The following is a 27,367-nucleotide window of genomic DNA, read 5'->3' on the forward strand; positions in this document are numbered from 1 at the left end:
GGCACGTACTAACTTATGCTTCTACCTGGCATGGCTTGACGCCGATCGCGAAAAACCCACAAAAAGATTTTCGCACTAATGCATGCATGCTAAGCCACTGTAAATGAACATAATAGATGCATTCATACCGAGGTAAGTAGTCAAAAGGTCTCAAGGGAAGCGAGCATAACACCATAGTTAAGGAATCCACTATTCAACACCTCTGATGACCATAGTGTGCACAACTGGATCTTACCAGAGGTACCTGATTCCCTCAGAATTCGCACGGAAAAAAAAGTGAAGCCAAGTTTGTGAACAATAATAAAACCACACCGATAATGTTATGGGTCTCAAATCTCCCAACTCAAAACTTCCTCTTTTACGAAAGAGTACTGACAAACCGGAACAAGTTCAAACGCAAGCCATCACACCAAGTGACCCCGTTCCATTTTCTACGTATTTTACCGGTTGCCACTAATCAGCATATTGGCCAGTCAAACAAATTGTAGCTGAAGTCGCCCTACATTTAGAGTAACATGCACGCGAGACAAAAACACCCCCCAAACACATCCAGAAAGTGGGTTAGCACAACCCCTAATGCAAGCACACAATTTTAAAGTTTGCACCTTAGTATCAATACCAGTAATGAAAGACACGTTCACATACCGTCACCAGCTTCTTTAAGCAGACTGCAATACCGATCACTTACTCTGGTCAGTCGCATTCAGATACCGAAAGATATCCAACAGGAACTGAGGCACGAGGTTCCCCCCGCCTAATGTAGAACAACTTTATGTTAATTCGTGGATGAAGCTGGTGCCGCCTCCACCGGCTGATATGGCTCAAGCCATTCCCGATCTTGGGCAATCATTGATTAACGACTACTTAGTCATACCAACATCTAACGAGTTATCAATGACAGGTCACCCCAAAGGAGTCTTTGGTAAGCAGGTTCAATCCCGTCATAGCAGCAGCTATTCAATCAAGGTCCATTACTTCCTGTATCGATACCAGTCATCCGAATTCTAACAATAAGGAAATGAATTTTCCCCGGGAAAGTACTCGAAATCGCGTTAAGGAAATGGTTGTGCGACAGCCACTATGGCACGACTCACTGTGCCTACATGCGATCCAGAGCTATTGGTGAACGCCACATCCGACGGTTGGTAGGGCCTAATAAATGGCATCCAACCCGAGGCCCAAAGGGATCCACGTCTCTCATGCTAAAATATCCATTAGAGGCTTTAATGACACTTTTGATGTGTCTGAGGCATGCGAGAAGTCTAATTGGAGCAGCTAAATATCAACGAAGCGCCTAACACATCAAACTCAACAGTGATTGCATTTAAAATTCACAAAAAATACGCCCTCCCATTAAACGGAAAATTTACAAAAAAAGTGATGGCCTACGCCAGATACGATTTAACCAAAAATGCTCAGCTCTAAGATAGTATTTGCTATGGTGTGATTGACAGCAGACGACTTCGCTATGCTGATTTCTGCGCAGCGAAAATCACACGAATACAGTGGAAGATCTCAAACCCATCTCTTCAGCTACAAAGGTAATTTCTGACAGAGTGCTTAGTGCGCAACATAATTGGGCAATTACACCTTCAGTTGCAAACTTCCGCTTTCAGCTTAACTTAACGTTTTGAAAGTCCCAAACATGCATCGACATATCTTGATGCCTGAAAAACTAAGCCATTCAAAAACAAATTTATTTAAGAGATCGAAAAATGTCTTTCAAAGTTCCGAACGTCCTCTGGATTTCCATCGCTGTGCAAATTGGTGGAGAGGCTCAAAAACAACGCCTACAAGAAAAGAATATTCTAAGGCGATATTTAATCAAAGAATGACAGTTGGAAAACAAACCAAAATATTTGGAAATTAGAGAAATTTTCCCTCAGTACAATGATTCAATTTTCCATTGCAAAACAATCACTTTAAGCAGTCCAAGAGCACAATACAGTTAATTCAAGCATTCCTTAGTCACACTTCCTTTAGAGGATTCAAGGTGAAAACAGAAATAGCTCTAATTTTTTGCTAGTGGATGACACTAAAACGCCACAACCGATCTAAAAGCGCAACGTTTTCAGAAGCCACATCTGCCGAGACCGATGCGCTTGAAAAAAAAACCGTGTCATCAGCTCTTCAGAATTGAACAATTAACCTCAATTGTGATTAATGACGAGCTAACCTAACCAACAACGTTTGTTCACTCTATTTTAGCGGGGTTAAAAATGGAAACGTAACAACACAGTTCATTCCTCTGTCATTGGTTTGTTCTAATTTAGCCTAAACGGTTGAAAAAGATGATAATTTGATTTTGAAAACAAAGGTGCTGAAAGATCCTGGTTTAGATAAGCTGGGGTGTTTTCAAAAAAAATTTGCTCGCCGTCTGTCAAAATGATGTTAGAAATATCGGCGTCTGCATATATTCTCTCAAGTTATCAACTAATAGGTAAAAGAGGAATCGAAACGCACAAATACCAACTACCAAATGGCAAATGACGTCCCTCTAGGTCTGACGCTATTCCAGTCAGTAACTGAACTAGTAATTTGGTTTTAGCTGTATTAACAAAGACGGTGAAATATTTTCAATAGCAAAGCAAATCCCTAATGAGTCAATCGGTTAGACAAACCTGATTTGCAAGCTACTTTTGCCAAATCCAAAGGGATTTCAAGGTCCCGCGGACTAGCCGATTTGGAGCCCACCAAAACCGTGATTTTGGCACAGGAAACACCCTCGGTAATAGGCGGATGGTACTCCAGTAGGTTAACTACTTCAAATGATTTCGCAAGGTTTATTTCAACACCTCTGAAGTGAGGAGCTTCCTGCACCATCTAGATGGAATGAATGGACATCTCAATCAATTTTCGAAAAAAAAGTGCGCATCACGTTTCATTTGTGGAAAAAACGCAATTCAGCAAAACATCTTTGACCGAATCATAACCACATTGTAAGCAACCCACCGTAATACCCAAGGTAAACAACCCTTTAGAGTTCAAACAACACGAGGTAGAGAGCGACGAGGAGAATGCACCTCATGCAAGGGCAGACACTCAACCGGAAATAAAGCTAGACAGCATACTATTATGAAACGACTAACAGCTGATGCAATATCATGAGCGTGATACATGTTCCGAAAAAAGGAACATCAACAAGAGAATGCAAAAAACGTAATTCGCAAATCCACGAATGAAAAGTTACACACAAAAACAACTCACTAAAACTTGATTAAGAGAACTGAATAAGCATAGTAGGTACGACTGTACCACTCAGATGGCAACACACAATTATGACATGTAAATCCTAGACGTTTAATTAATTCGTACGATTAAAATTTGTATTATAAATCTGCCATCCTGTTGAATTCCAAAACGACTTGTCGTCGAGTGAGTAAAGGGATAAAGACGAAATGTGTCGATTTAACATTAGGCTATGTAAATCTTAGCCTTAAATTTTACTATGGGTCCGTAATAACTATCACGGCAGGAGGAAAACAATTTATCATCTTATGAATGAAGGACTCAAAGTCAAACGCATGGGTCAAAGGATTTAGAGTGATGAGAAGTAGAAGAAAAGACAACCACACCTGTGCAAAATAGATAGCGCATTCAATTATACTGGCCCATCGAGATACTGCACTGAAATCAACAGGAGCATCAGTACAACCATCTGCGACTTCATTGCCACTTGAACGAGATTTGGGCAAACGAAGTTTTATGCGCTCCCGTGGATTTTCATCTTCAGTTTGAATGCGAACATATCTAGAAAATAGGGGCACTAGTTTTTAGTTGTAACCATCGCGCCCCGGCTCTTGGTTGATAGAAATCGCGAATTCATCGCTAGCGTTGGGTGAAAATAATTTATTACCAAATATGTGAATAAAATCGTACTAACTAGGATAAGATTCAAATGAAAATGTCAACCTACTTTCTTTCATCCCAATTTAAGCTTTTTTTACCATTTACTAATTACGTGATATAGCATGTCTTATCCTCACGTCTCCAACTGACGCCATGTCTGCTTACCCCACCCTTGCTTTAATTCTCAAGCTATGTGGGTAGTTGATGGTGCTCCGTTGGTTAAATGCCTAAGATTAAAATAAACGATTTATCCATCTACACAACCTAGCATACCGTCAAAACATAATGTAAAGACGGTGTAATGGGCATGCTCAAAATGAATGAAATTGCGTATGCATAGAGCAAAGACAAAATTTCTGTCGTGGTTCCATATATGCCAAACTGCTGGAGCATAACAATGTTATACTTTATCGAATGTTAGGGCACAAGCCTAAAAACGCAGAGCAAGGGCTTTAAGAAGCACGATTAATGTAAAATAAAAGAACTGACACATGAATGCAAAACATTCAATTCCATGACTATGATCAATGTCTCAAGGCGATGATTTAGCATTACCGTGAAGTACTATTGATAACAAGCATTTTGTGAATGAGCAGACCCTAGAAAATAGCATACCCGCTGCCACATCCCGTTTGCTCTTCCAAAACTCGAGTAGCTGACCTCGCTGTTGCAGTCGTCTTCTTCAACTGGTCAAGATGCGCAATTACTGCAAACATGAAGAAAGCACTACATAGGTACCAGGGACTGAGACGTTGAGGCATAAATGAAGTCGTTTCACTTAGCAAATTGATATTTAAAACAATATCAAAAAAAGCTAATAGCGTCCCATACTTCGCGCCATTGCACGATTACCCATTCCATCGGTAATCATAATAATAGTAACGATTCAGGTTAAGTGCCACTAATAAAAACGTCTTAAATGAACGATATGCAAAATTCCTGTGATTCAATTACTCATCCAGCACACAAGCTTCGCAACAACATCATCTCCTGAATAATTGCGCCCAGAATCGTCTTTCAGAAAGAAGTAAAAAAGCGATGTGTTGAAGGGGTACTACTTTAATTTTGCTAGGGTGACGTAAGAAGTTAATGAATTCACAAATCAAACCAAACCATATAAACGCCAAATTGAAGCGATATGTGATTAAACTTAAACACACACGGTAGATCCCCAAAAAAGAAGCACATAATGTTGCAAAATGTATTTAAATTCCACTATCCCATTGGACGGTAGACGGAAATCAATGGCAAAAGCCTTCATCATACCACTTTTAATAAACAATAGTCGGCCCTACCTTTCGATACCATTTACGACCTATTCAGAACGCATGAAATTCCTACCATCATAAGCAAACATACTACCAGTTACTATAAACACTGTGGTATTATGCTTAATTTACTAGTTCCGTTAAATACAAAACCTATCATATTGGAACTAAAGATCGGATTGTAAAAGCACTCCAAATGCAATAACCACTTTTAAGTCAAGACATTATTTACCGTACCTTTTCTGGGTATGATAATGACATATTGATGTAATTCAAATAGGCGTTTCATGAAAATAGTGTTCCCAATCAGGCAGAATGTATCAACCACGATGTATGGAGAAAAGTGGAGATTTGAGTCTTTTAGATCGACTAAAGGAGCAGAGGGGACAGATGTGAAGACGCGCTTATCCATTTCTTCAGAGAGTCTGTCCACTTGGTTCTTAAGACGCATTTTCGCCATATTTCGCATGGTTTCCTCTCGCATGGCCAGTGACAACGTAGACTAGACAAAAATATCATTAAATTACGTTTACTCGCATCCATTAAGTAGCCATTGCACAACGCACCTTATCAGCATCGGGGGAATGTTGGTCAGGACTAAGACACATTCGTTCATTTTCTACATCCTGGGACACGGCTCGAAATGACTGAACTCGAGGTTTATAAGGTTCTCTTTTTCTTCTTCTTCTTCGTCCCCTTCTTGGCACGTGTTTTCGAGAAGCAGGACCGCTATAACATCTTGAGCGGCAATGGGAGATAGAACTGGCGGCATTTGATGGCAATGGTGCCGTAAAGTAATTCACGTCCTGGTGATAGACGAAGTTCAGACCCAATCCATCTGCCAGCTTGGCAAATTCACGACCAAATCGAGTCAATGTAAGACATCGCAAAAGGGTCTCTTCTATCCGACTATCCAATGGGTCCATATTGAAGTCAATTGTTTCGTGTAGGGATGAAAGAGATGGCATACCACGCAAGAGCCAGTCCTCTGGCAATGCTGTCCTTTTTGAATCATCCTTCGGTTGGAATTCCCGCTTTAGTAACTCTCGACACTGCGCGGAAATGTGAGGAAATATTGTCGAAGGTGTGCGGATGCCATCCGTTGGTAAACCCAGGTACTTCGATTGTAAAAAGAGATCTGACGATAGTTCCTGCTCAACAATGCATGCTATTGGACTTAGGTAGTTGAGCAAACTCGCCAGGTGCGAAGCGATTTCCTGCATTAGGACCTTATAGGTAGAAGCTGCCTGCTGGAGAAAAGTTTGGGAGAGGGAAAGCCAGTCAGTGATGAGTTTAATGCCAGAAAGGAGACTGTCAACGAAGTGGGCAGCAACGAAGAGACGTAGCCAGATATAATTTTGATCAGCTGGGTCGTCATTAATCAGAGCCGCTTCTTCCTTGTCTGCAGTATCCCCCTTCGCATCGCTTTCAACACTACAATCTACCTCATTTTCCGATTCACCCTCTGACGCCTCTAGAGATAATTTAAGATGAACAACAGAGTATCAAGTAAATGAAATTAATCGTTTCCTTGAAGAATATACTTTAACCTGTGTACAGTTGAAAATTGGTTTTACACAATGCAACCAATACCGATATAGCAAAACGAAGTCCTTGGAGTGAGATAGACAAAGAACTTATTTCAAGAACTAAAATTAGCTATAAATTTTACAAGTGTATTTAATGGCCTAATTTTCTAAAATTTTGGATCTCAGTTTTTCGTATCATCACTCAAACCTCAAACTACAGGTTCGAATGAAAATTATCACAAACTGCAGGTTTTTGAAGTTAAGTGCAAAGTAATACCAGTGTATAATAGTAAATTCGAGTTATTTCTAGATATTGCTTCATGTACACAACACTTCGGAGACCATCCAAAAGTACTAGGTCGAATACATTGAAGAAATAGTCTTACCACGAAGTTGAATTTCCTCATTGTTTACAACATCTAATGTCTGACCAATTTGAGTCGTCATAGCTGCAGCCAGAACACCCCCGATTTCAGCAGGATCAATCTGAGATCTCGTAACTTCTTCGCACGAAAGTGGGGATTCAGAATTCTAATAGTCAAATAAATAAACAAAATTTGGTTTTATATGGGATTTTGTTCGTAAAAGCAGTAAATATTATACAATTGCTTTCACATGGTACAATAATCTTAAAAATAGTAATCCGCAAATAAATGATTTCGATCTATATGCTAACGACTGTTTAACAATTACATGTGACATCCTGCGCATCAAAAATGCACATACCTGAGACTTGAGCTGATTTACGTTAGCACCCATATGGTCTTCGTGGAAATTCCAATCCTGTTCGTCATAGTCATCAGATCCCTCTGAGTATTCACTATCTTCATCCTCATCCTCATCCTCTTCACTGGAAGAAGAGTTCAGAAAATCATCCTCCTCCATCATTCGACATCGAGGTCGCAGCCGTCGCAGGCGAGGACCACAAGACGACATCTCCGAAGAGTCTGACTCCACGTTCTCTTCTTCGTCCGCACCCTGGTCGTCTTTCTGTAATATGACTTCAAGCTCTTCATTTTGTTCCTCCATGACACTACCTATTTCGCAGATGTCCTCCTTGTTCGAGATATCGCCTAAACGACAGAGTAGGTTACACACTCTGGTACGAAGTTTAGGTAAATGCCTACTCGTAAAATATTTAAGAATCTAATAACGAAAATGCTAGAATGAAAGCCTAATGATTCCGGAATGACGATAACTATAGTGAGTAGTGACCACCACTACGAGAAACTTCAGTATGGAAAACGGCTAAAGGTATCAAGAAGCAGAGCGTACGGGATGTCAAACCACAGACCGAAACAAATGCCTAAATTCATATTGTCTAATGCAAACATGCGGAATTAGCATGTTCAGATGCCTAATGATGGACCATGATTTGCACTAAAACTGAAATGCTGCACTAAGACTCAAGAATGGGCTGAAATAACAGAGACATTTCTTCCTGATTAAAAACATGCTATAATCTTCAAGTGAACCAATATAACTCGGTCCATATTCATCCTAAACAGAAAACCTACCTTTTTCACTCCCATTCCTCTTATTTAAATCCTGGTTTCCACAATGAAAGCTATTGTGTGAAGTGTTAAAAGGCTTCGACCGAACAACGCCTAAACACTTAAGGGCAGCAAGTTTAAATATATTCACGGTTTTCGCCATAGCACGGAAGGAGTGAACAAGAAGTAAATCAAGCGAATAAAGGGTAAACAGTGGAAGTTCCTTTGAGCATTCAAACAACTGTACCACTGCGGTCTAAAAAAGAAAAAGTGCTTAATTCCACGACCCAAATGGGTATTTATACAACGGAAAACGCACCTCTTTAGGTTTATCCTTGTTTTCGGAAAGCAGTTCCGTGACAAGAAGGACACTGAGTATCATCCTCAGAACAACAGGTGGCAATAAAGGTGTACTCGCTGTTTTTTGGCGTCTGAGAGATTCAGGATCGGGGCAAAAGTCGGGCACATGGCTAAAAGTTCCGGTAAACTTGGGTAACATGTGATTTATACACTTAGCACCAAAGCGCTTAGTTTCTGAATGCAACATAAAACTGATATCATCAACAACTTCATTCAACAGTTGGGGATCGTCCAGTGATTTAGCGATACTCACATCTGATCTACAATACAAGAATTTCCATAATGCATTCAGAAAGGAATCTGACGTTCTAAAAGGTCTGTCATACCTAAGAAAAGCTTGAGCATTCCGATGAATTAGAAAGAGGTATTTGATGATAGTGATGCGTAGATCCTTGAGCCTACACAACAAAAAAAAGCTGGGCTAAGATGAAGATTAGCAAACTTTATCGCTGCTTTTCGGTTCATAACTTGAGAATGCAAGCTTGGCATAGGAAGTTTATTTTCTCTCATGCTGACAAAACGAGCCTCGTTGTTGAGTAGGAATGCGGCCAAATTTCCCTTGGCACCCTCAAAGGGTGCAGGTGATACAATGGCCCGGAGGCAATGAAAAACCGTATTCAATCCAAAACATCTACTAACATCAAGTGTACCCAACTGGTTGTGTGGAGTTCCTGTTTTGAGAAATAGACAATGGAAAGAACCTAAGTCAAGAACTCACCATTATCAGGATTAATAGCCGCTGCCATTTTATAGTAAGTGCAGGCTATAGCACGAGAATAAAAATCCCCAACCTCAACGCGATACCGATCTAAGTTAAACATTAAATCATAAATTGGAAATCAAACATAAATCGCCAATGTATATTAGGGCCTTGTGTGCAACTCTCTCAGCTAATTGTGAGTTTACGACACTTATTTCCGAGTCCTTCGAATCTGCGGGTTTTAAGACGAACGAACAAACACCTCCTTACACGAAATCCTGTGAATTCCAACCATGCGCCATGCATTGGGCCATACATCGGGGCGGTAAAATTCTTGTTGGAGACGCACCAAAAGGTTCTGGTAAAAACCAAGGGCGCTGATGAGGTGCGCCCTATAACTCTCAACAAAATGGGTTTGATCACCTATTTCCTGATTCTGAAAGAATACATAAAAGGCAATTCCCTACATGGATTACTGTTTTTGCAATACGGATAGGTTCATAAAAAACTCTTTGCCACATGAGCTCCTCGCACTTAGGACCATAATTTACAGGGTCCATAAATATCAATTTTAGAAGAATGTTCCTAAGACTAATCGGACAAATTAACGACACCAAAAACTACCGCAGCCTATGGCTACTGGCACTTTGGTCGAAAAGGGATTTCGACAAGGCCTCATTCCTGGATAAGGAGTCGAGCCTCTGGATTATCTCATTTACACTCCTAAAAAAAGCTCTCCTGAATAGAGTTTACGCACTTGAAAAGCACATCCTGCTTGGAAGGGGCAGAATCCTCAGAATCAACCCACTCTTCATCCATGTTTTGCAACATCATAACAACAAACAGATGACTAAAACAAAATAACAATTCATCTAAATATTTTGTCACTATCTTAAATTACAAGCCTAAAACTAAGGATAAATGATTTGTAAAAGACATAGACCACCAGACTCATCGAAGTTGGCATTGCGGATAAGTGGCCTAAATGTTTGTGCAATAATTCGCTTCAAATTAGTCCATTGACTGCTATAAGTTGGTAGTTAGCTTAACTCTCGGTTTTGAAATATGGCATTGGGGGCTTTACAATTACACCTCCATTGGGTTGTCTGGCCTCTGGGCCATGTTATTAGTCCCAAGTCCTATTATATGTTGAAGATGCATGTGTAGCGTCCCAAGACTCCCTGAAGACGAAAGAAGACACAATACTCGGGCAAAATGTATATTCAGCGCAGAGAAGGTGTCTGGGCTATTGGCATGGTCCAAAAGGCCAGTCCACCCAGCGAGGTACAAGGGGGCTGATTCAAAGTACAAAAGTGGCGCCTCACCAGTACCGAGGGATAAACCACTACCGTATTACATATGTTCTGTAGGACCCTGAGCCTTCCCTGAAGACAAACGTGGGCATAATACTCGGGTGGAATGCACATATTCTAGCTTTCATTAGAGCTGGGGCTACCAGCCTGGTCCAGATGCCAGCCCGCCGGACGAAGTAGCAATGGCGGAAACACAAAATTGCCCTTAAAAAACCGGGAGTTAAACAGCCAAGGTATTAAAATGTAGCAGGAATTTCACTTTGTTGATTGTTTTGTAACCTTTCTTATAGTCTACGGAGCTTTTTCTGAAATAGTAGGAAGTTAGCTATATGTTAGAAAATGCATTACTGTAGCGCCCCCAGACTTCCCTAAAGACGAAAGAGGACATAATGCTTGGACGGGATATGTATTCGGCAAGTGAGAAGATATGTGATCTACTGGCATGGCCCGAAGGCCAGCTCACCTGACGTGGTACCAAGGCTAAGTCAAAAGTGACTCCTCCCAAAACCGGGGGATAAACAACCATCGTATTACATTACTGATGTACTAAATAATTAGGTCTACTGGCATGGACCGAAGGTCATATCCCCGAACAAAAGCACAACTTACAGAAACTTTAGTGCCACGTAATCAAGAGCAAAGTTAAATAAACTATAAAAGCATTACATCGATCCTTTTTTGGACGTCGATATCGGAGCTCCCCTTAATTAGCCTGCCCTGTCGACCATTGCAACACAGTCACTGTTTTGCAAAATTACGGTTAAATATAGATATGCATATTCTAAAGGCATTGTAAAGCTTAAACATCTACCTTTTTATCCTTTCTACCAGCATGGGAATCATTTGGCATGCTTAAAATGTTTGTCTCGGCGTTTGACTGTGTGAGCAATTAAGTCTTTGTTAAGTGTACTTCTGCTCTGTGGTATAATCCCCGGGCCATGCCAGTAGCCTCTTAGCCCCTTAGTGCCTTAGAAATGTATTGCCTGGCATACTACTACGAGTTCTTACTACTTCAAGGAATGCTTGAAACGCTATGTAACATAGGCAGAGTTTTATGCCGCCAGCATGAATACCTATTTCTGGTAGGCTACTAGCCTATGTGATAACGACGTGTGTAATAAAAAGTAGTAATTCTGCTGCAGTTTGATTAACATAACATGACTCCCTTTTTGTATGCCCTAATTGGTAATGATGATTGGAACATGCTGCTTAACCTCTCTTGTTTTGCTTCCACACAGGCATTGATAAGGAATAATTATCATAACGTGCTTTGCTACTGCTCAAAGCCCATTTCTTTGTTAGAATTTCTCCTAATTGAGAAGAATTTTTTGACTTATAATAAATACTGACAGTTCCACAACTTGCCATCTGTTTGTACATAGAAGTTGCCCTTCGTCACGTTTAATTCGGTTGGATCATTACATTTGCATTCAGTGTTTGTCAATTCATAATTAGACACTTGAAAAGAAGCCCTAGATCTAAAAGAATAAACAAATAAACAATGCCTATATATCACATAATCCATCTTAAGTCGTAACTTCGCCAAATGAAGCATTGAATTAGTTGACCTTATTTTGGCCTTCACGGCTACATGACACATTGGATGAAGACGTGGATCACTATTTCAGCGTGGGAATTGGTGAGCAGCGATGCTGCTGAGCATAAAAATACTGGATGTGGCTACATTGTTTCTCTAGCCATCAATGTGAAATGAAGACAAGTGAGATGATCTAGATAATTGAATTTTTAATGGATGGCGTTTGAGAGTTTTAATTAACCTCATAATTTTTTTAGTAGTTTTCAAAATCGGGGTCTATTTAAAATTTAACTACTTGGAAGTGAAGATTTTCACCCACAGGCTCTCAGACGCACCTGTGTCAAACCTGGTTCCACTTGAAATCCACGGTAGTCTGTCAGTGCTTTAAGGATTTCGTAACTACTGTAAGTCCTAAAATGAACTTTCGTCACAACACTTTAATGTTTTGATATGCTTTATTACCCGATTAATTCTTGAGGTGTTGAAAATTGTGTGAACTTAATATTACAGGGAGGCTGGAAGCGTAAACGGTATGATCAGGCCCACACATCCCGTGCGGAGACCGTAGATGACGGGATTATCCCTTAAAGTTAAGTTTCGTTCAAGTGAATATCATGCTTTTGATATTATTCTTGGCACTTCCGCACTGGCTCTCATGGAGCTAATCCGACACCCTGGAATAGGCGGTAAGGCATGGAAGATGATACTGCAACGAATTTGTGTCAAAATCAGATCTCCCATTTATGAAATACTGATATAATCTTTCTAAAGGTCAGTTGGGCTAGATAGACCATTTGTGAAGAGCTTATGAAGACTGGAAAGTTTATTTAGAGATTGGAACCTATTTCATATATCTAAATAGTATGGGAGATTCTCGGATTATTGTCCAAAGCTTAGAAATATAGTCGACCTTTCTACGAATTGGATGCAGCCTTCCCATCTGCTTGGTTATCCACGATTGCCTGCAGTGTGTGGGGTCGCCGGTTCTTCACACTCCTCTCAGTGACTGCAATTGTAACGACAATAGATGTAGATGGTTGTTATTCACCTGATTGTAAAATGTGGTCCATTTTATTCAAATAGGGCACTATGTCTAATCACTGCGCAGATTGCATGCAAATGAGAGACTACCAAAATTTGACGCCATCGGTTCCATTAACAAGTCTGATAACCTGTCTTCCACACCATCTTTCTGTAGTAATTAAGCAATTCTGTTCAAAATAGGCCTCTTTTTAACTATTATTGAGAAAACCCTTCCCTTTTATTCATAATGTTGCTGGGTTCTTTGGATCAGGAAACTACTCATTTTTGAATTCTTTCAGAAAAAGGAGGCGTATGAATAGAATAGATTTAATTCAAATAAGCTTCGAGCTAGGTGGAGAAGTTTCTCTTGCCTCTTACTATCACTTGAGCTAAATTAGTGATGTCGTGCATTATAATTTTGCAAAATTCTGAACTTGCATTCAGCACACTGTGTGATTTTTCAAACAGTATAATTATGTGATATTGTCATAAAGGCTTATATGTAACTGTTTGATATTTTTAAGGCTAAAGATTTACGAGATTTCAATTATATTTTAATATGAGTGGAAACTTTAGTCTCAATTACATGTTTAGCGTGAAGTGCAAAAATTCGTTCCCCAAAATGCTATTTCCCTCTTGCATTCAAATAGTTGTGATACGTGAGGAGATGTCTACAACCCAAAGAATTGTACGATTTCGGTTTGATTAAATTTGTTGTCCAGGCACATTATGTTTAGATTCAGGAATCGTTAATAGCAAACAGGCATATTAATTGAAACTAACCACTTTTGTGCTCTTGATAAAGTGGACACATTAATTGAGGTATTCTTTCAATAAATCTACCATTTCTAACCGTGCAGTATCTTTCAATCCACTTTTTGCAAACATCTTGGTGAATTTTTAATCTCTTGTCGAACTTACCTATTTATCCAGCCTATCCAGCCATAAATTGCGGATACCAACTACCTTACTTTGATTGGTCAAATTTGCAGCCATCATCCAGTAGAATAAGGGCTGATCGAGGAGTGGGGCAGTGCGGCCGCAGGCAGCAGAAGTGGCGCGTCGAAAGCCAATCAGATTGATCGGAGGATAGAGGGGAGCGCACACTTCCACTTCCTTGGTTGGAGGCGGAAATGTAGCCCTTACTAAAACAAAAGTCGAAAGGCTATTGGTGACTTCTATAATAAAAGTAGTTTACTATTTAGGTCGATTTTGAGGAACTCTGAGAGGTATGTTCCCACCTTTTATTTGACACCTGTGGATACTTAAACCATACTTATAATTTAATCATAGTTATAAATTCATTGTATTACTGTTATTACTCCGCTAAACTTGAAGGTGTTTTAAAGATCCATCTGGTCAAACCGTTTCTGGAGGGTGCTTTCACATCATAATGATAGGACTCGGTTCCATACAAAGGCGTTGTTTCACACCGAATTACAGTGCTCTGAACCGCAACGTATATGAAGTGATTTTACAAAAGGTCTTTCCAGACCTTCCCACAAATTGCCATTAACAATGCCTATGGTTTTCTAAAATGTATTGTGTGCAAATTATATTGGAATTTTACAATGAGAGATCTATTCAAAGCCACATTGTGCCGCATGTATCAGCTTATTCGGGGCAAATGCAAATTTGATAAGAAAATATAAATTTAACCGCATTCTGTTCGAATATTTGAGTAAACTAAATTCTCTAAAATTTCCGTTTTATTACCACAAGTGAACCTGGTCTTGGATCAAACGGAACTAGGGGATGTGACCCGTTTTATTGAGGCAGTAACACGCCAGCACTGCCTTTTTATTTAGATCTCAAGCCTTATTATTAATATAAAAGCATATCAATGCCCTTATTTAAATGCAATGCTCCTTTTCAGGATGCCGACGACATGTGGATTTCCCAATTGTAAGTTCAGATCTCGCTACAAGGGATTTGAGGATAATCGTCATTTCTACCGAGTACCAAAAAAACCCGCAGTGCTGCGAGACAAGTGGCTGGAGGCCATTGGACGTACTGAGGCCAATATTGTCAGTCAGGTTAGTTTAGTCATAAATTCAAAGCCAGAAACCCTGCAAAATGATTATTTTACAGAGTGTATTCAATAAATTAGCCTTTTAGTTTGTCTTACGACTGCTTTTATCCTCCAAAGAAATAGCAGCTAGTGCAAAATGCAACTTTGCTAGATTCTATCGGTAGAACAAATCAATGTCGTGTTCGAAAATAGCCCTAGTTATACCTGTTGTCAAATTTAGAAGGCACTTTGTGTTGATAGTTCTATCTCAATCATCGGTAACCCTAGAGCAATTCATTATAAAGTATGCGGAATTGGTTACAATTATTAATTTTAAAGAGAATGTATTTATACCCAAACCTCATTCGCCCAAAATCTTACGTTACTTTAAATACTTATGTTACTCAAGGAACAGACTTCTCTGTGGCTGCCTTTGTTCCACAGGCATCAACGTGTCCAATGATATGCTGGAATTGAAAGCAAAATTATTTGTGCAGTTTTGAATTTTGGAGACAACTTTACTTGCACTATAAAATCAGATTGGTTGGGAACTTACTTTGCCATTGAAGTTAATAAAAATAATGTATACAGTAAGTTTATAGATTTAGTAGAGGTTGTATTTAGAAGAGCCTTTAATCTGTGAACTTGTAACGAATGTCATTGTTAGCTGCGGATCTGTTCGGGGCACTTCCACGGAGGCGAAAAGAAAGAGGGCGACATTCCGGTGGCTGATCCCGCCGTTGATCCGCCACGACGGATAGAGTTGCCATCGAGGGGGCTGCGTCTTTCTACCGCCTCCGTCGGGTCTGCAGCATTGGGACGAGATTACAGGACGCTTGTTCGTTTCCCCTTCACCGTCTCCACCCACCACCGACGTGGCGGAGGCTCTTCCGCCCAATGTCGCTTTCAGCCCTTGTCGGTGTCCTTAAGGGGCAGGGCGGAGGCCTTTTTAAAACCACCGTCCCCACCACCACTACCACCTCCACCTTCGCTACCATCACAGACTCTCTCTGCAATAGCCTCTACTCTAACTGCGTCTTCAGCTGCCCTAGAGGGTCAGTGGTCGGAAAAGATGCAGATATGGAACCTCCTACTGGGTGGAACTCCAACTTATCCATTTTCGCACAATCGTTCGGCACAAAATACACATTCACCTGGACCATTGTGTGAGTTAAATTTCTTCTTGGTATTTAAAATCTTGAGCTTAAGTCAAACAATATGAGTACATTGGCTAGTTTCACATCGGTGTTACCTTTTTTTCTATTTTTTAATTAGTTATGATCATCCCCATTATCGTTAGTTAAATTTCAAATTCTGCCTGTTTCAAGTAAACAAGGCAAATGTCTAAAATCCCACTGGTTCAGGTGCTTTTATTTTCATACCTTTTTTAATGGCTTTTCTGTACCTCCTAAGGTTTAAATAAAACAAGCTCTCAGTGGCAACTATCCTAGCCATTTATTAAATACTTTTGCTTACACTACATCTTGCAACTCAGAGCTGGGAATTGGTATTGTAGGTTCCTTATGTGTTTCATATTTATTCTTAGGTACGAAGTCCCGTACCATGGTCATATTTGATAGGTTTTCGGACTATTTCTTCGAGTTCCACACTCTGAGAAAATGCATACCACCAATGAACAATGTTGCCATCGTCCGAAAACTCAGTGAGATTTGGTTGACCCCAGAGGTAGGCTTTCGTACTCAACTATTGGCTCCCCACATGCTGTAGTTATTCATTCTAGTTCTCTTTTGACATAGTCAACATGATAGTCGATAACGTGTAACGTCGAAAGCTAATTCCAGTTGAGGCTTTGTTTCCAATTTTTGAGTGTCATTTGAAATCTAATTCTGCACTTACCGCTCAAAGTCATAGCCATCAGTTCCAATAGTTTTATCCTCTATCCCGCCCTAACAGAAGGAAAATTTAGTAGTAATAATGTGAAAATCGGAATTGCATATCTCATTTTCCTTAAGCTTTATAAATCATCAATAATTTTGGATAAGATACGACTGAAATCAGCTGCGACTACTGCTATTGGAGGCAATATGTAACCATGAGATTGTACCTTTAGGTTTTCCGAACAGCTGCTGTTATTATTTTCTACGATATGGACCTCTATGACAAGGAGATTATTCGCCACTTCATTAACCTTCAACTGGTTATCTTAGCTGATGTATTCAGCGACTTAATTGACGAAGCTTCCAATTATTTTAGAAGTCATGGTAGGTGGTTCGTTTCATTGATGAGTCTGAGTTTTATCATTCGCTTTTAATTTACTTCCATAGATTAAAGTGTATCAAAGCAGACCAACTGAATGTTATCAACAGTCATTTCTCTTAATTTACTATGATCAATCCCAGTGAGTAATCTGTGACCGTTCAAAATAATCCCTAAATGCAGCTTTTTGTTTAGCAGCATCATTGACTACTTTCTTTTATAACATGTTCACTCCGTGAACAGACACTAATAGGTGTAATACTGCAAATGAGTTCCCTCATTGTACTTATCATGATTCAAGAAAACTCATTTTCATCGCACAATAGTGTGCAGTATACTGTCTTACGTTAGGAGGATTTACACTCAATGACCACTCTCTAAATAAATTCCATGCAAATCTTCATTATAGGGATTCATTTTCGAATTATGCAACCAGAGCCTGATATTGACACCACAGCTGACATAATTTTCTCTAAGATACTTCAGTACAATTATGACACCTGCTCTGGGGATTCACCTTTGCTTCTGGAGCACACTGGAGACCACTCTAAGAAGATTTTCTTGAAAAGTCTCCGGGGAAGAATGCTAGGACTCGTTGGACTAGGTTAGCTGGATATTTCAATGATTTGCTTGAAGTGCAGATGCACTTCCTGCTCATTCACTTTACTCGCATTATTTTGAAAATAATATCCTGATAAAGTGAATCTATATGCACACAGAGAATTATAAGGTGGCATAATATGATGAGCCTTTATCGCAGACAAGTTAGTGATACACTGGAAACCATGTGACTTGTACGAACTTTTAGTGGTATTAAGGCTGTCGCCTCAACCTCTGCGTACTTGGACCCTTTTTCGGAATGAACGATTCGGAAGTAGGGCATTTGTAAGCATAAGTACTCATTTTTAAAGTGGCAATGCTTCCTTACACGGTCAAGTGTAACTTAATTGTAAACGCATAAATGGGAAACTGGGTGAAGATTTCACTGAAAATAGCTATTTACAATTGTTATTTGATCTTGGATAAACAGGATCATTTCCCCTCTTAATATGAGAAGCATTAGCTCAAGAAGAAAGATGACTCACAAATGTCCCGTTTATTTAAGTTCATTTAAGAGCACTTTATAACGCTTATTTTCTGATGTTAATAGCTGTCAAGCCCCCTAGTTGTTACCTTCTCCTCGAAGATATAAATTCGTTTCGTGTTTAGGTCTTCTAAGGACCTTATGATTAAATGTATGTTTTTGTGATATTTTTCAAGAATGATAACTCACTTTTGGTAGAACTCCAACTCCATAAACTATAAGTCTTAGCATTAATTAGCCTACTTGTTTAAAACTGATTAATTTTCCTCGAACTGAGATAATGTGCTATTAAACCAATTTCCCCTTTCGGAGTGTTAGTGGAGACAGGTTGCGTGACGGCCTGGACCGAGTGCATTTCCTTCCGGCTATTTGATATCATTATGTATCCTGACGACTCAACCTTGCTGTCCTCGTAGTGGTCGAAGCCGAGAGCTCTAATGAGGCTGCAATGCCTCTGGCGTGAATACTAATAGCACCTCATTTCACGGAGTCGGAAGTCGATGTGTTCCCTGACAAGTGTGATGCCATGATAAACTCTATGGGATATATGTCCTTCACTAGAAGGTCGGCAGATGCGTAGACTGTTTTGATCTTGCATGGTGAAAATTAGCTATGTTGCAATGAACAGATGGAAAAATAATGCATGAATTTACCATAGCTATCGACACTGTTGAATCATCTTAAGGCTGAGGATAAAACATTTACTGGATATTTTAATAAATCTTTGGGATGCTTGGTTTTAATACACACATTACCACGTTGAGTTATGAATGACACGTCTCTACTTTGTTACAGATCCCATTGGGCTGGCGATTGCAAGACGCTGTTCAATTTTTGGCCTGCAAGTTATCGTCCACGATCCAACTGTCTCGGAGGGCACATGCAGCGGCCTTGGCTTAGCACGATCCGAACATCTAGAAAGTTTACTACCTCTCTGCAACTTTATCTCCTTTCACAATTGGAAATTGGATACCTTAAATAACGAGGGCTACCAACTGAATATCACGAGTCAGCACCTCAATTTAATGCAGAAAGGTAAAGGTTATATATTATCGAAAATGGGCGAAATTATCTAAGTAAGCATGAACTTACTTGCAGAAGCGGACGAATTATAGTGGATTGTTAACCCATGCGATTCTGCTTAATCCAACTACCATGTCATAATAATACCATGTCACGACTGATCTCATGTTTGTCCAGATAAGGCACATCCTTTTTCAGACTTCGACACCTTTTGAGCACAATTAAATGACCAACAGAGTGTCCCTTTTTAAATGAACCCTTCTCGCTGTATGAAATTCCATTGAGGCAGCTTATCTGACGCTAAGGTCAGCTTCATGATATTTTTTTGTGCAACGACTTGGACAAAATTATTGTGGATGCGTATGAATTGTACTTTGCTGCTGGCATGATGAAGTTATTGCTTGGACGCGGGTCATGTTCTTTGACGGTGGTCCTAACACATGAAATGCATTCAACCAAAGTTCTCCTTGCTTTGGCATGAATGGTTTGTGCCTAATTTTGCCTTTTTGAAAAATCAAGAGCACAATTATTTGCAGCGCCTTAAAACTAGGGTTTAATGATAACCCATGGCCATCTTTGTGTCGTCTTTAATCAACCCTCAAGCTTTTCCACTAGTTGGCTTTGATGTTTTAATGGGAATTCAATTACGCCTTCCCCAAACACATCATCACTTACTTGAATTGAAGGAGAGAATTTAAAATTAGAAGATGAATATACCTACGCAAAGCTTTTTTTCTTAAGATGCAAGTATATTTTGCTCAACCAACCGTGTGAGCTTCGACATTTTGGCTCTCGCAAGAAGCCTCGGACAGAGCCACATTAAAAGTGTAGCTCTTACAAAGGAGCAAATCGCTGAGCTGATGTCCTGTCGCTTGGCCGTCACAGGTACTCACTTTCTTGCATTATGCCCATAACTGTCTGCCGCAGTGCCACAATAATAAACAAGCGTAAGACTGTTATGATCAAATATGTGTCAGTAATGAATTAACTCTATGTTAATTCATTATGTGCTAAGTGTTTGAACCCTATCTTCATAGCAATGCGTGGGTGCATATCGGTCCGATGCTTTACAAATCAACTTGATCTACCTCAAAACTAGAAGTAGATAGTGGACTGACGTTTAAATGTATGCATTAATCTGAGCTCATCTTTATTTGATAAACATTTGATAACTACCTCAATTTCGTAAGTCGACTTCCTAAAATTACTCAACCTTTGAACTATTTCATAACCAATCGAGTGCACGAAATAATATTTAAATAGAAGGCACCTGATAGAAATTGTCAACTTTCCACTGACTCAAAAGTTGTCAAAGTATCTCCAGTAATTTCTTTGATGGTGACCATTCCATGGATCATGGAGTGTAATTTGAGGATTCATCAAGTAGATATGGGCCCCTTATATGTCTCACCTCATTGATGCAGTGCCACACATGCAATTACTCTCGTTAAAGTTGTAGCTTTTTTAATTGAAGAGTATTTACGTGAATTTATTTTACAATCCCCATTCTTTGATAATTATTTTAGGTGGCTCTAAAGGAATGCCTAATGTTTTTGCGATTAGTCTTCCAAAATTGCTGTCGGAAGAATCTTTCATTAGTCACCGTCGAAGAGTTGCGAACTTCGTGACAGGCTTTCTGTGCGGTATGGGAGAGCCCCGTCTCACTCAATCAATTCATTCTTCTGTACATAAGCCCATTTCATCTAACCGACGAGAACAATTTGTTGTGAGTGACTCGAGCAGTCCCGCGGAACAGAACACTGAAATCGACTTAAATGCATTAAATTCTAGTAGTAAGTTTAATTTGCCTCTTGAAATAATCATTGAAGTTGCGATGACTCACTCAAGTTTCCATCGAACCAAATCATTCCAACATTGATTTTCCAGAAAAAAAAGGTCTGCCTTTAGGAATGCCAACTGCGAGTTCAATGAGTGGATTTGACGCAATTAACCCTAATGAAGAGTGTAAACCTTTTACAGTTCTGTCTTTAGGCATTGAACCGCAATGCTTTCACTGCAACAGCGTGGCGTTTTCGATTGATACACTGCTTACTTCATCATTTGGTTCCAAACCGCGTGTACCCTTCGCATAGCCATCGATAACTTTTTGCTGAAGAAAGGAAGAAGTACTTCGCCACCATTTACTAATACACCTCACTCGTGCGATGCTCTATTCGTTAAATTTTCCTTCAACTACTCCTCAATGGATTTAATTTTCGCCTTACCACTTGCATTTCCAGTTTTCATTTCAATTTCATTATTAAAGCCCCAGCGGCTGCATTCGACCGGCCCAACACCACTCAATGTCGTGTTTCGAGCAGTAAAGGCAAAATATAATCCCATGGATGCTAATTTACTACCATAAGGAACCAGGGGAAATTTGCTTGCACTTTGTAAGGGATTGTGATAAAAGCTGACAGCTGAACACATTTCCTATTTATTCTACGTTGGGTGATCTAACAAATTCAACATTTTCTAGTTGAAGGCAAACAGTTTGACAACCTTCTTCAGACGAGGCAACAAAAATTATCCCAAGTATAACCTGCAGTCCATTTAGCCTGGGGAAGTTTGGACATACTGCGGTTTGTTGGAGAAACTGAATCAAAGAGATTCGGTAGTTCATGATATTTATAATTCCTCCCTTGCTGCCTTCGCGGTGTAGATAAAGGATACATACAAAGCAGTTTAAAATTGGTCACCCGTCTTGCCGGTAATTTTGTGCGTGTGAACACCACATATGGACGGTTTGAGTACTGTGTTATGCTACATGCGGACACTAATGCACCAACCATTCCCCACACCCGTTCTCCGCTCGCAATGTACCAACGGAATCGGAATGCCTTTGCCCTCAGGACACGGGGAGGGGAGCAACCAGGTTTTTAAGTAGTCTTGAGAGTGTTCCATTCGGATCTTTAGCACTTAAAGGAGTAAAGAGCGCAAATAAGGAACAATATCCTATCATTAATGGAGAAATGCAGTGCAAATCTTGGTTTCACACATCTCTTACTCTTTATAGCACAACTCTTGTAAAATATGGGATAAGTTACTCAGAGTTGAACCAGTAAGGTTACATAAAATTGATATAAAATATCAGAACTTCAAACAGTTAAAAAATTGCCATTACATCGGACAGAAATTTGGGGATTTGGGTATCATAAGGCCAACCATAAGCAAAGTTTGCGTACTCAATACGGATTAAGAAATATTGTAAGCCAATCATAAGCAATTCGAATTTGGCTCCGTGGTAGACCAAATCGACCTCGATGTCTGCCATGGTCTCCAGACCAAAAAACATACTATCATTTACATACTTTTAACTTCCAAACAAAATGTATAGATATTCTAATTAACAGTATGATTGCGTGCACACAGTATCTAGTCCGTACCGACTTTTCCAAAATCGGTCCCTTCATACATCTTATATAGCTAGTATTTCTTTCGTTTCTCGGAAATCAGAGATACCTTAGCCTGGGCAATACATTTAAATGGAGACCTGAAAGAATAGGCGGTGTGGCGGTATTTATGCCTGTTGCCTGAACTGATCCATCTCAACAAATGCTAGACCGGCTGCCAAAATAATAGTTCAACCCTCTGTCCCACAGCATAGCCTACGGACAAGAACAATCAAACACTTTGGGCTTGATACTTCAATTGTGGCCGATTAGAATTGAAAACGTATGTCATAACTACCTCAGCACAAAGACTTGGGATCATCAATTCCATCAGACACTTCCCAAAATGGCGAAAGTCAAACTCAGCAGCAGACAAGCTTCAGCTACTTGACGATACGAAATTTTACCAACGAGGCAACCTCCAAGCACCAGTCATTGAAATCCGCCACGACCCAGGTACAGGGGCATAATCAAAGATCGTCCGCTCACCATTACAAACTTTGGAAGCCTCATCTACCAGCGACCCCAAAAGCACCCTACCTCTGCCTTAATTCACAACACTTGCCACATGAAGTCGAAGTGGCCATCTGTAAAGCCACCTGATTTAATCAAATCGCAGCTTGAACAAAAAACAGCTTTTAAATAACAAAACAGCCGTGTGCTTTGGTCCAGAAGTAGATCGCTCCATGTACCTCCAAGAATTTAGCCGTGCAAAACTGTCTATGGCTGAATAGCTGTTAGTGGGCGCATTGAACAACAATCTACAGGTATGAATATTCGTTTGATGCCTGATTATGAGTGGAGCTAAAATCCTTCGGTAAGGTAAAGAGCAAGAATTAATGTCTTAAAATGGTATTTTATACAATAAAAAGTATTCACTATAGCAACGGTTGGCACATCTACTCTTCCGAGAACTTCCGGCGGAGATTTGATGCTAAAAAGAGCGCGAAAATGTGTAAAAGTCAGGTGGTAACATAACTCATACAACCTAACATTATGATCCAGCAAATGGTTGTCAGCTAAAATGAAACAAACTGAAAATGAAACCTGAGAGACCTTCCAGGTTTAAAATGAAGTAACATGCACAAAAATAATGAGTAAATTAAAAAAAGAGGTAAATGAAAGTCTACGTACAATGATCAGTATGCAACATCTACGTGTAGCCAATAAATAGATCAATATATCAGAAAGCAAAGAAATACTTTCTACTTACATTCTCAAACAAGAAAGAAAACTAAAACTCCAATAAAAGGCCAGGTTTTACAAGTAGGGCCATTGATTTAGTCAATTTAATATCTCGTTTGAGATTCCCATATACCTGCACTTATATGCAACAGGAGAATTTGATAAATTACATTGAATATGTAATTATGCTAGCTATACATAATGGCACACATTACGGTATATCTCAAATACATGGGTAGATTGAGAGTAATCTACAATAAAAAGTCGAGCAACTAGTCATAAGTGGATTACAAAATGGAAACGCCTTCCCAAATTCAATAGAACGGATCATCATAACAAAGCAAAAGAGTTTTGATAGCCTTATATCTGTCTGTTTCAAAAGACCAAGGCATATTCTATGCATAAAACAGAAGACCTCACTGTTGCTAGCGGAATTCGGAGTGGTATTACACACCAGTGCGTGCCCTGGTTGTGCAAATGTGGAGGACTGCACGCGAATGAGGGAAGCTGACGCATTTCCGGGTGTGATTACATGAATTCCAGATCCCGGCAAGTCAGATATCGAACCCGAATTAGTGGAAGATGTGGGCATCACGGTTGCGAGCTGACCCTGCGGGTTGCTGCCGGGAGCATTTGAAACACGATAAACAGCTAGTCCACCAGAACTAGCGCTCGTATTGCTAGGAAGCACAATTCTGGAGGACACATTCATAGAGCCAGACACATTCGTGAACTAGAACATGAAGGCAAACCATAAATAGAGCCGTCTATGAAAATTCATGTTGCACGAAGACTCACAGTCGCACTTGCACCGGTATTGGAGGTAATGCAATAGTTTGGTGCCGTGATCGTGTACTTCTCTGGGGCTAACTTTAATCCCGGCCCAGATTTAATTGAGGGAAGTGTCTGGGAGTTTATTTTTTCGGCATATTCGAGAAGTTGCGCCCTGTGAAGCGGCGCAAGCATAACGTTTTCCATCTTATTTTCAACGGCCAAATCTAGATCCTTCTCAGCAACTTGTGATCTCCCGGCATACAGCGCATTATATTTAGCATCGACAAGTATTTCACCAGTGTATTCTGAAATTTGTTAAGGTAAATAACGGTCACTTGAAATAATATCCAGCACATGATTGTACACATCTTCTGGCAAACCAACTAAATTAAAATCCTCAAAAATTGACTTGATTACGCTCAAGACCGACAGCTGATCCTCGGGACGCTGTTCGGATCCGTCCATAGCGACACACACGATATTAGGGCGGGCGCGATTGGATATGATCAGAAATTAATCGAAGCGATACACTTTCAAAATTATAGACACCTAAGTTAGGTAACAACCACGTGGGTTTTCGCAATTTTCGGTTGAGTTCATTTAAAAATTGTAAATACGTGCTATTTTTGTGCAAACGTATACTCTACAAAATTGATTTGGCTCTTTCATTGTTTAATAGTAGTGGATTTTTACCATAACGACCTCATAAAGTAAAAAAGCTGAAAGATTTGTAATTTTTAAAGCAGGAACCCTTAGATACTACTTGAGTTAGTGCTCGAGGTTTGCTTTTGTACTTGACATATTTGGGCAATCCTGTCGCCAGCATAATCACTTGGATCATCTAGCGACCCTGACTCTAATTTCCCCAAGACCATGTAAAAGAGGCATTTTGCGTAGTTAACAGTATAAGTGAAGATTTTACGATGTCTTTTTAACTCCTATTGTAAATCTGATTGATTGATTGCTGGCTTTTTATATAAACCAGACCTGCAAACCAATGTAAACACATGACAGCAAGTTTTTGCTAAAAACGAAGCTCTGTAATTGCTGTGCCTTAACATCCCGTGTCTACCCTTTAGTCACACGAAAACAGTAGTATGAACGAATATACAACACTAACGCGTAGATAGGCAGATCACCAGTATGACCTGCGGGCTACGAGGTAGAATGAGGGTACCAACCGCAGTGAATGAAGTCTCCTCGTAGTTAAACACAGCCAAACAGAACACCTAGTCACTGTAGCGCTTTAAGTCTCCATGTAGTGTAGTTTTTGGATAATACAGATATCAAACTTCCTAATTTGGCTAAAAATATCCTTCTTTAGTTAAAAACAAACAAACTTGGTCTTTTAAGATTTTGAATTCAGATTTTCAGGTACTTCCATCGTTTCTTTAATCGCTAGGCTTATTTTCAGGGACCCCGAGAAGACATATCTACTGGTTAACGACAGCAGAAACCATCACTATTTGTAGTACACGTCCGATTCCCTTCTTTATGATTGGCAAGTGATTCACGATATTACTGCTTACTCCCCCTCTCTCTTGGAGCCCTTACGGGCATAGATTAAAGCAGTGCGATTGCTATGTGGTAGGATCTTTTGAATCCGTTACAGGTAATGCAAATGCGGAAGAAGTCAGTCATGTTCTGTGTAGCATAAATCACGGGTGGGTGCCTGGAGATCACCCGCAACTTTTGCTTGCCTCGTCTAGCACTTTCTTTTCTCATTTGTAGCCTAACCGCTTGTATGAGACTTGAAGAACTGCTTGCACTTGTGAATTTGATACTGGTAAACGAATAGGTGCTCCAGTCTGATCTTGCTGATGATTGTACTTCATTCTCTAATAACAATTTTGACCGCTCCTGCCACGCAGCTAATCTGCCCGATGACAAGATCTTCTTTGCTGCTAGTCTGTAAGAGAATGCAAGAAACCTTTCGTACACCACAGCTGTGTTGCTCCACTTGCATTTACCAGAGTCATCCAGGGAGATGTCTTTTACCAGTTTTTACTGAATCTGATCACCTAGATTAAAGTATTTGAGTCACTACTGTACTGCAGTTTTTATACCAAAGGGTTACTAACAGATCTATGTCCTTTGTTGTTTTCAACCATTTAAAATACTGCTAGTCTCTTAAATGAATCTCCTTACTATCAGGTAATGTCTGATTATTGAATAATAACAAAATATCTCGCTGGATAGCACTGTACGCCAGTGTGCCAAATACAATGCCCTAACTACAGCTGTATTAATGGCGACAATGTCCAAATTTAATCAAGAAGTATCTGATCCGAGCTGGGGAGGTGTTAGAGTCGGTGCAGAGTGAAGCGTCTGCCTTGGTGTTTAGAACGCTTTGTCATGCCCCTTCTCGCATTTATGGTTCACTTTGAACAGCTTTTCCATTAACTTGTACAACTATTTTGTGTCTTAAATCAATTCATCAAAAACGGCTGTAGTAGCGCACTAGGCCTAGAAGTTTGCAGAATTCTGGCTGATTTGCTGATTTTGGCCAGGTCTCAACTTACCGTGCCAGGACTTCTGTCACTGCCATTACATTTGAAGAGACAGCATACTTCAAAATGTCGCCTAGTTTCGCAAGAACTGGCATTTTC

The 27,367-nt window shown here is 39.9% G+C and overlaps 3 protein-coding genes across 3 annotated transcripts; 1 reads left to right on the forward strand and 2 right to left on the reverse strand. All coding sequences in view use genetic code 11, as the record gives it.

The window, feature by feature from the left end:
• Positions 1-1,722: 1,722 nt before the first annotated feature.
• Positions 1,723-10,033, reverse strand: EGR_07898 (hypothetical protein; the record flags this gene model as incomplete). Its single annotated transcript, XM_024497147.1, has 18 exons — positions 1,723-1,790; positions 2,622-2,823; positions 3,576-3,750; positions 4,465-4,555; positions 5,355-5,619; positions 5,684-6,591; positions 7,033-7,177; positions 7,373-7,719; positions 8,164-8,395; positions 8,459-8,759; positions 8,826-8,897; positions 8,942-9,170; positions 9,218-9,307; positions 9,345-9,431; positions 9,470-9,635; positions 9,667-9,784; positions 9,824-9,922; positions 9,957-10,033. 18 exons carry the CDS (start codon positions 10,031-10,033, stop codon positions 1,723-1,725), a joined length of 3,672 nt encoding a protein of 1,223 aa, XP_024348417.1.
• A 4,916-nt stretch (positions 10,034-14,949) lies between these two features.
• EGR_07899 (hypothetical protein) lies at positions 14,950-21,744 on the forward strand (the record flags this gene model as incomplete). The annotated part of the gene is made up of 9 exons (XM_024497148.1): positions 14,950-15,108; positions 15,751-16,249; positions 16,630-16,769; positions 17,155-17,305; positions 17,710-17,904; positions 19,180-19,419; positions 20,149-20,292; positions 20,934-21,200; positions 21,674-21,744. 9 exons carry the CDS (start codon positions 14,950-14,952, stop codon positions 21,742-21,744), a joined length of 1,866 nt encoding a protein of 621 aa, XP_024348418.1.
• A 1,954-nt stretch (positions 21,745-23,698) lies between these two features.
• On the reverse strand, positions 23,699-25,223 carry EGR_07900 (Transcription initiation factor TFIID subunit 9; the record flags this gene model as incomplete). The annotated part of the gene is made up of 4 exons (XM_024497149.1): positions 23,699-23,733; positions 24,405-24,717; positions 24,783-25,063; positions 25,139-25,223. The coding sequence occupies 4 exons, from the start codon at positions 25,221-25,223 to the stop codon at positions 23,699-23,701; spliced, it is 714 nt and encodes a 237-aa protein (XP_024348419.1).
• Between the last annotated feature and the right edge of the window lie 2,144 nt (positions 25,224-27,367).

Source organism: Echinococcus granulosus (genome assembly GCF_000524195.1).
Source record: "Echinococcus granulosus chromosome Unknown EG_S00090, whole genome shotgun sequence".
Taxonomy (NCBI): Eukaryota; Metazoa; Platyhelminthes; class Cestoda; order Cyclophyllidea; family Taeniidae; genus Echinococcus; species Echinococcus granulosus.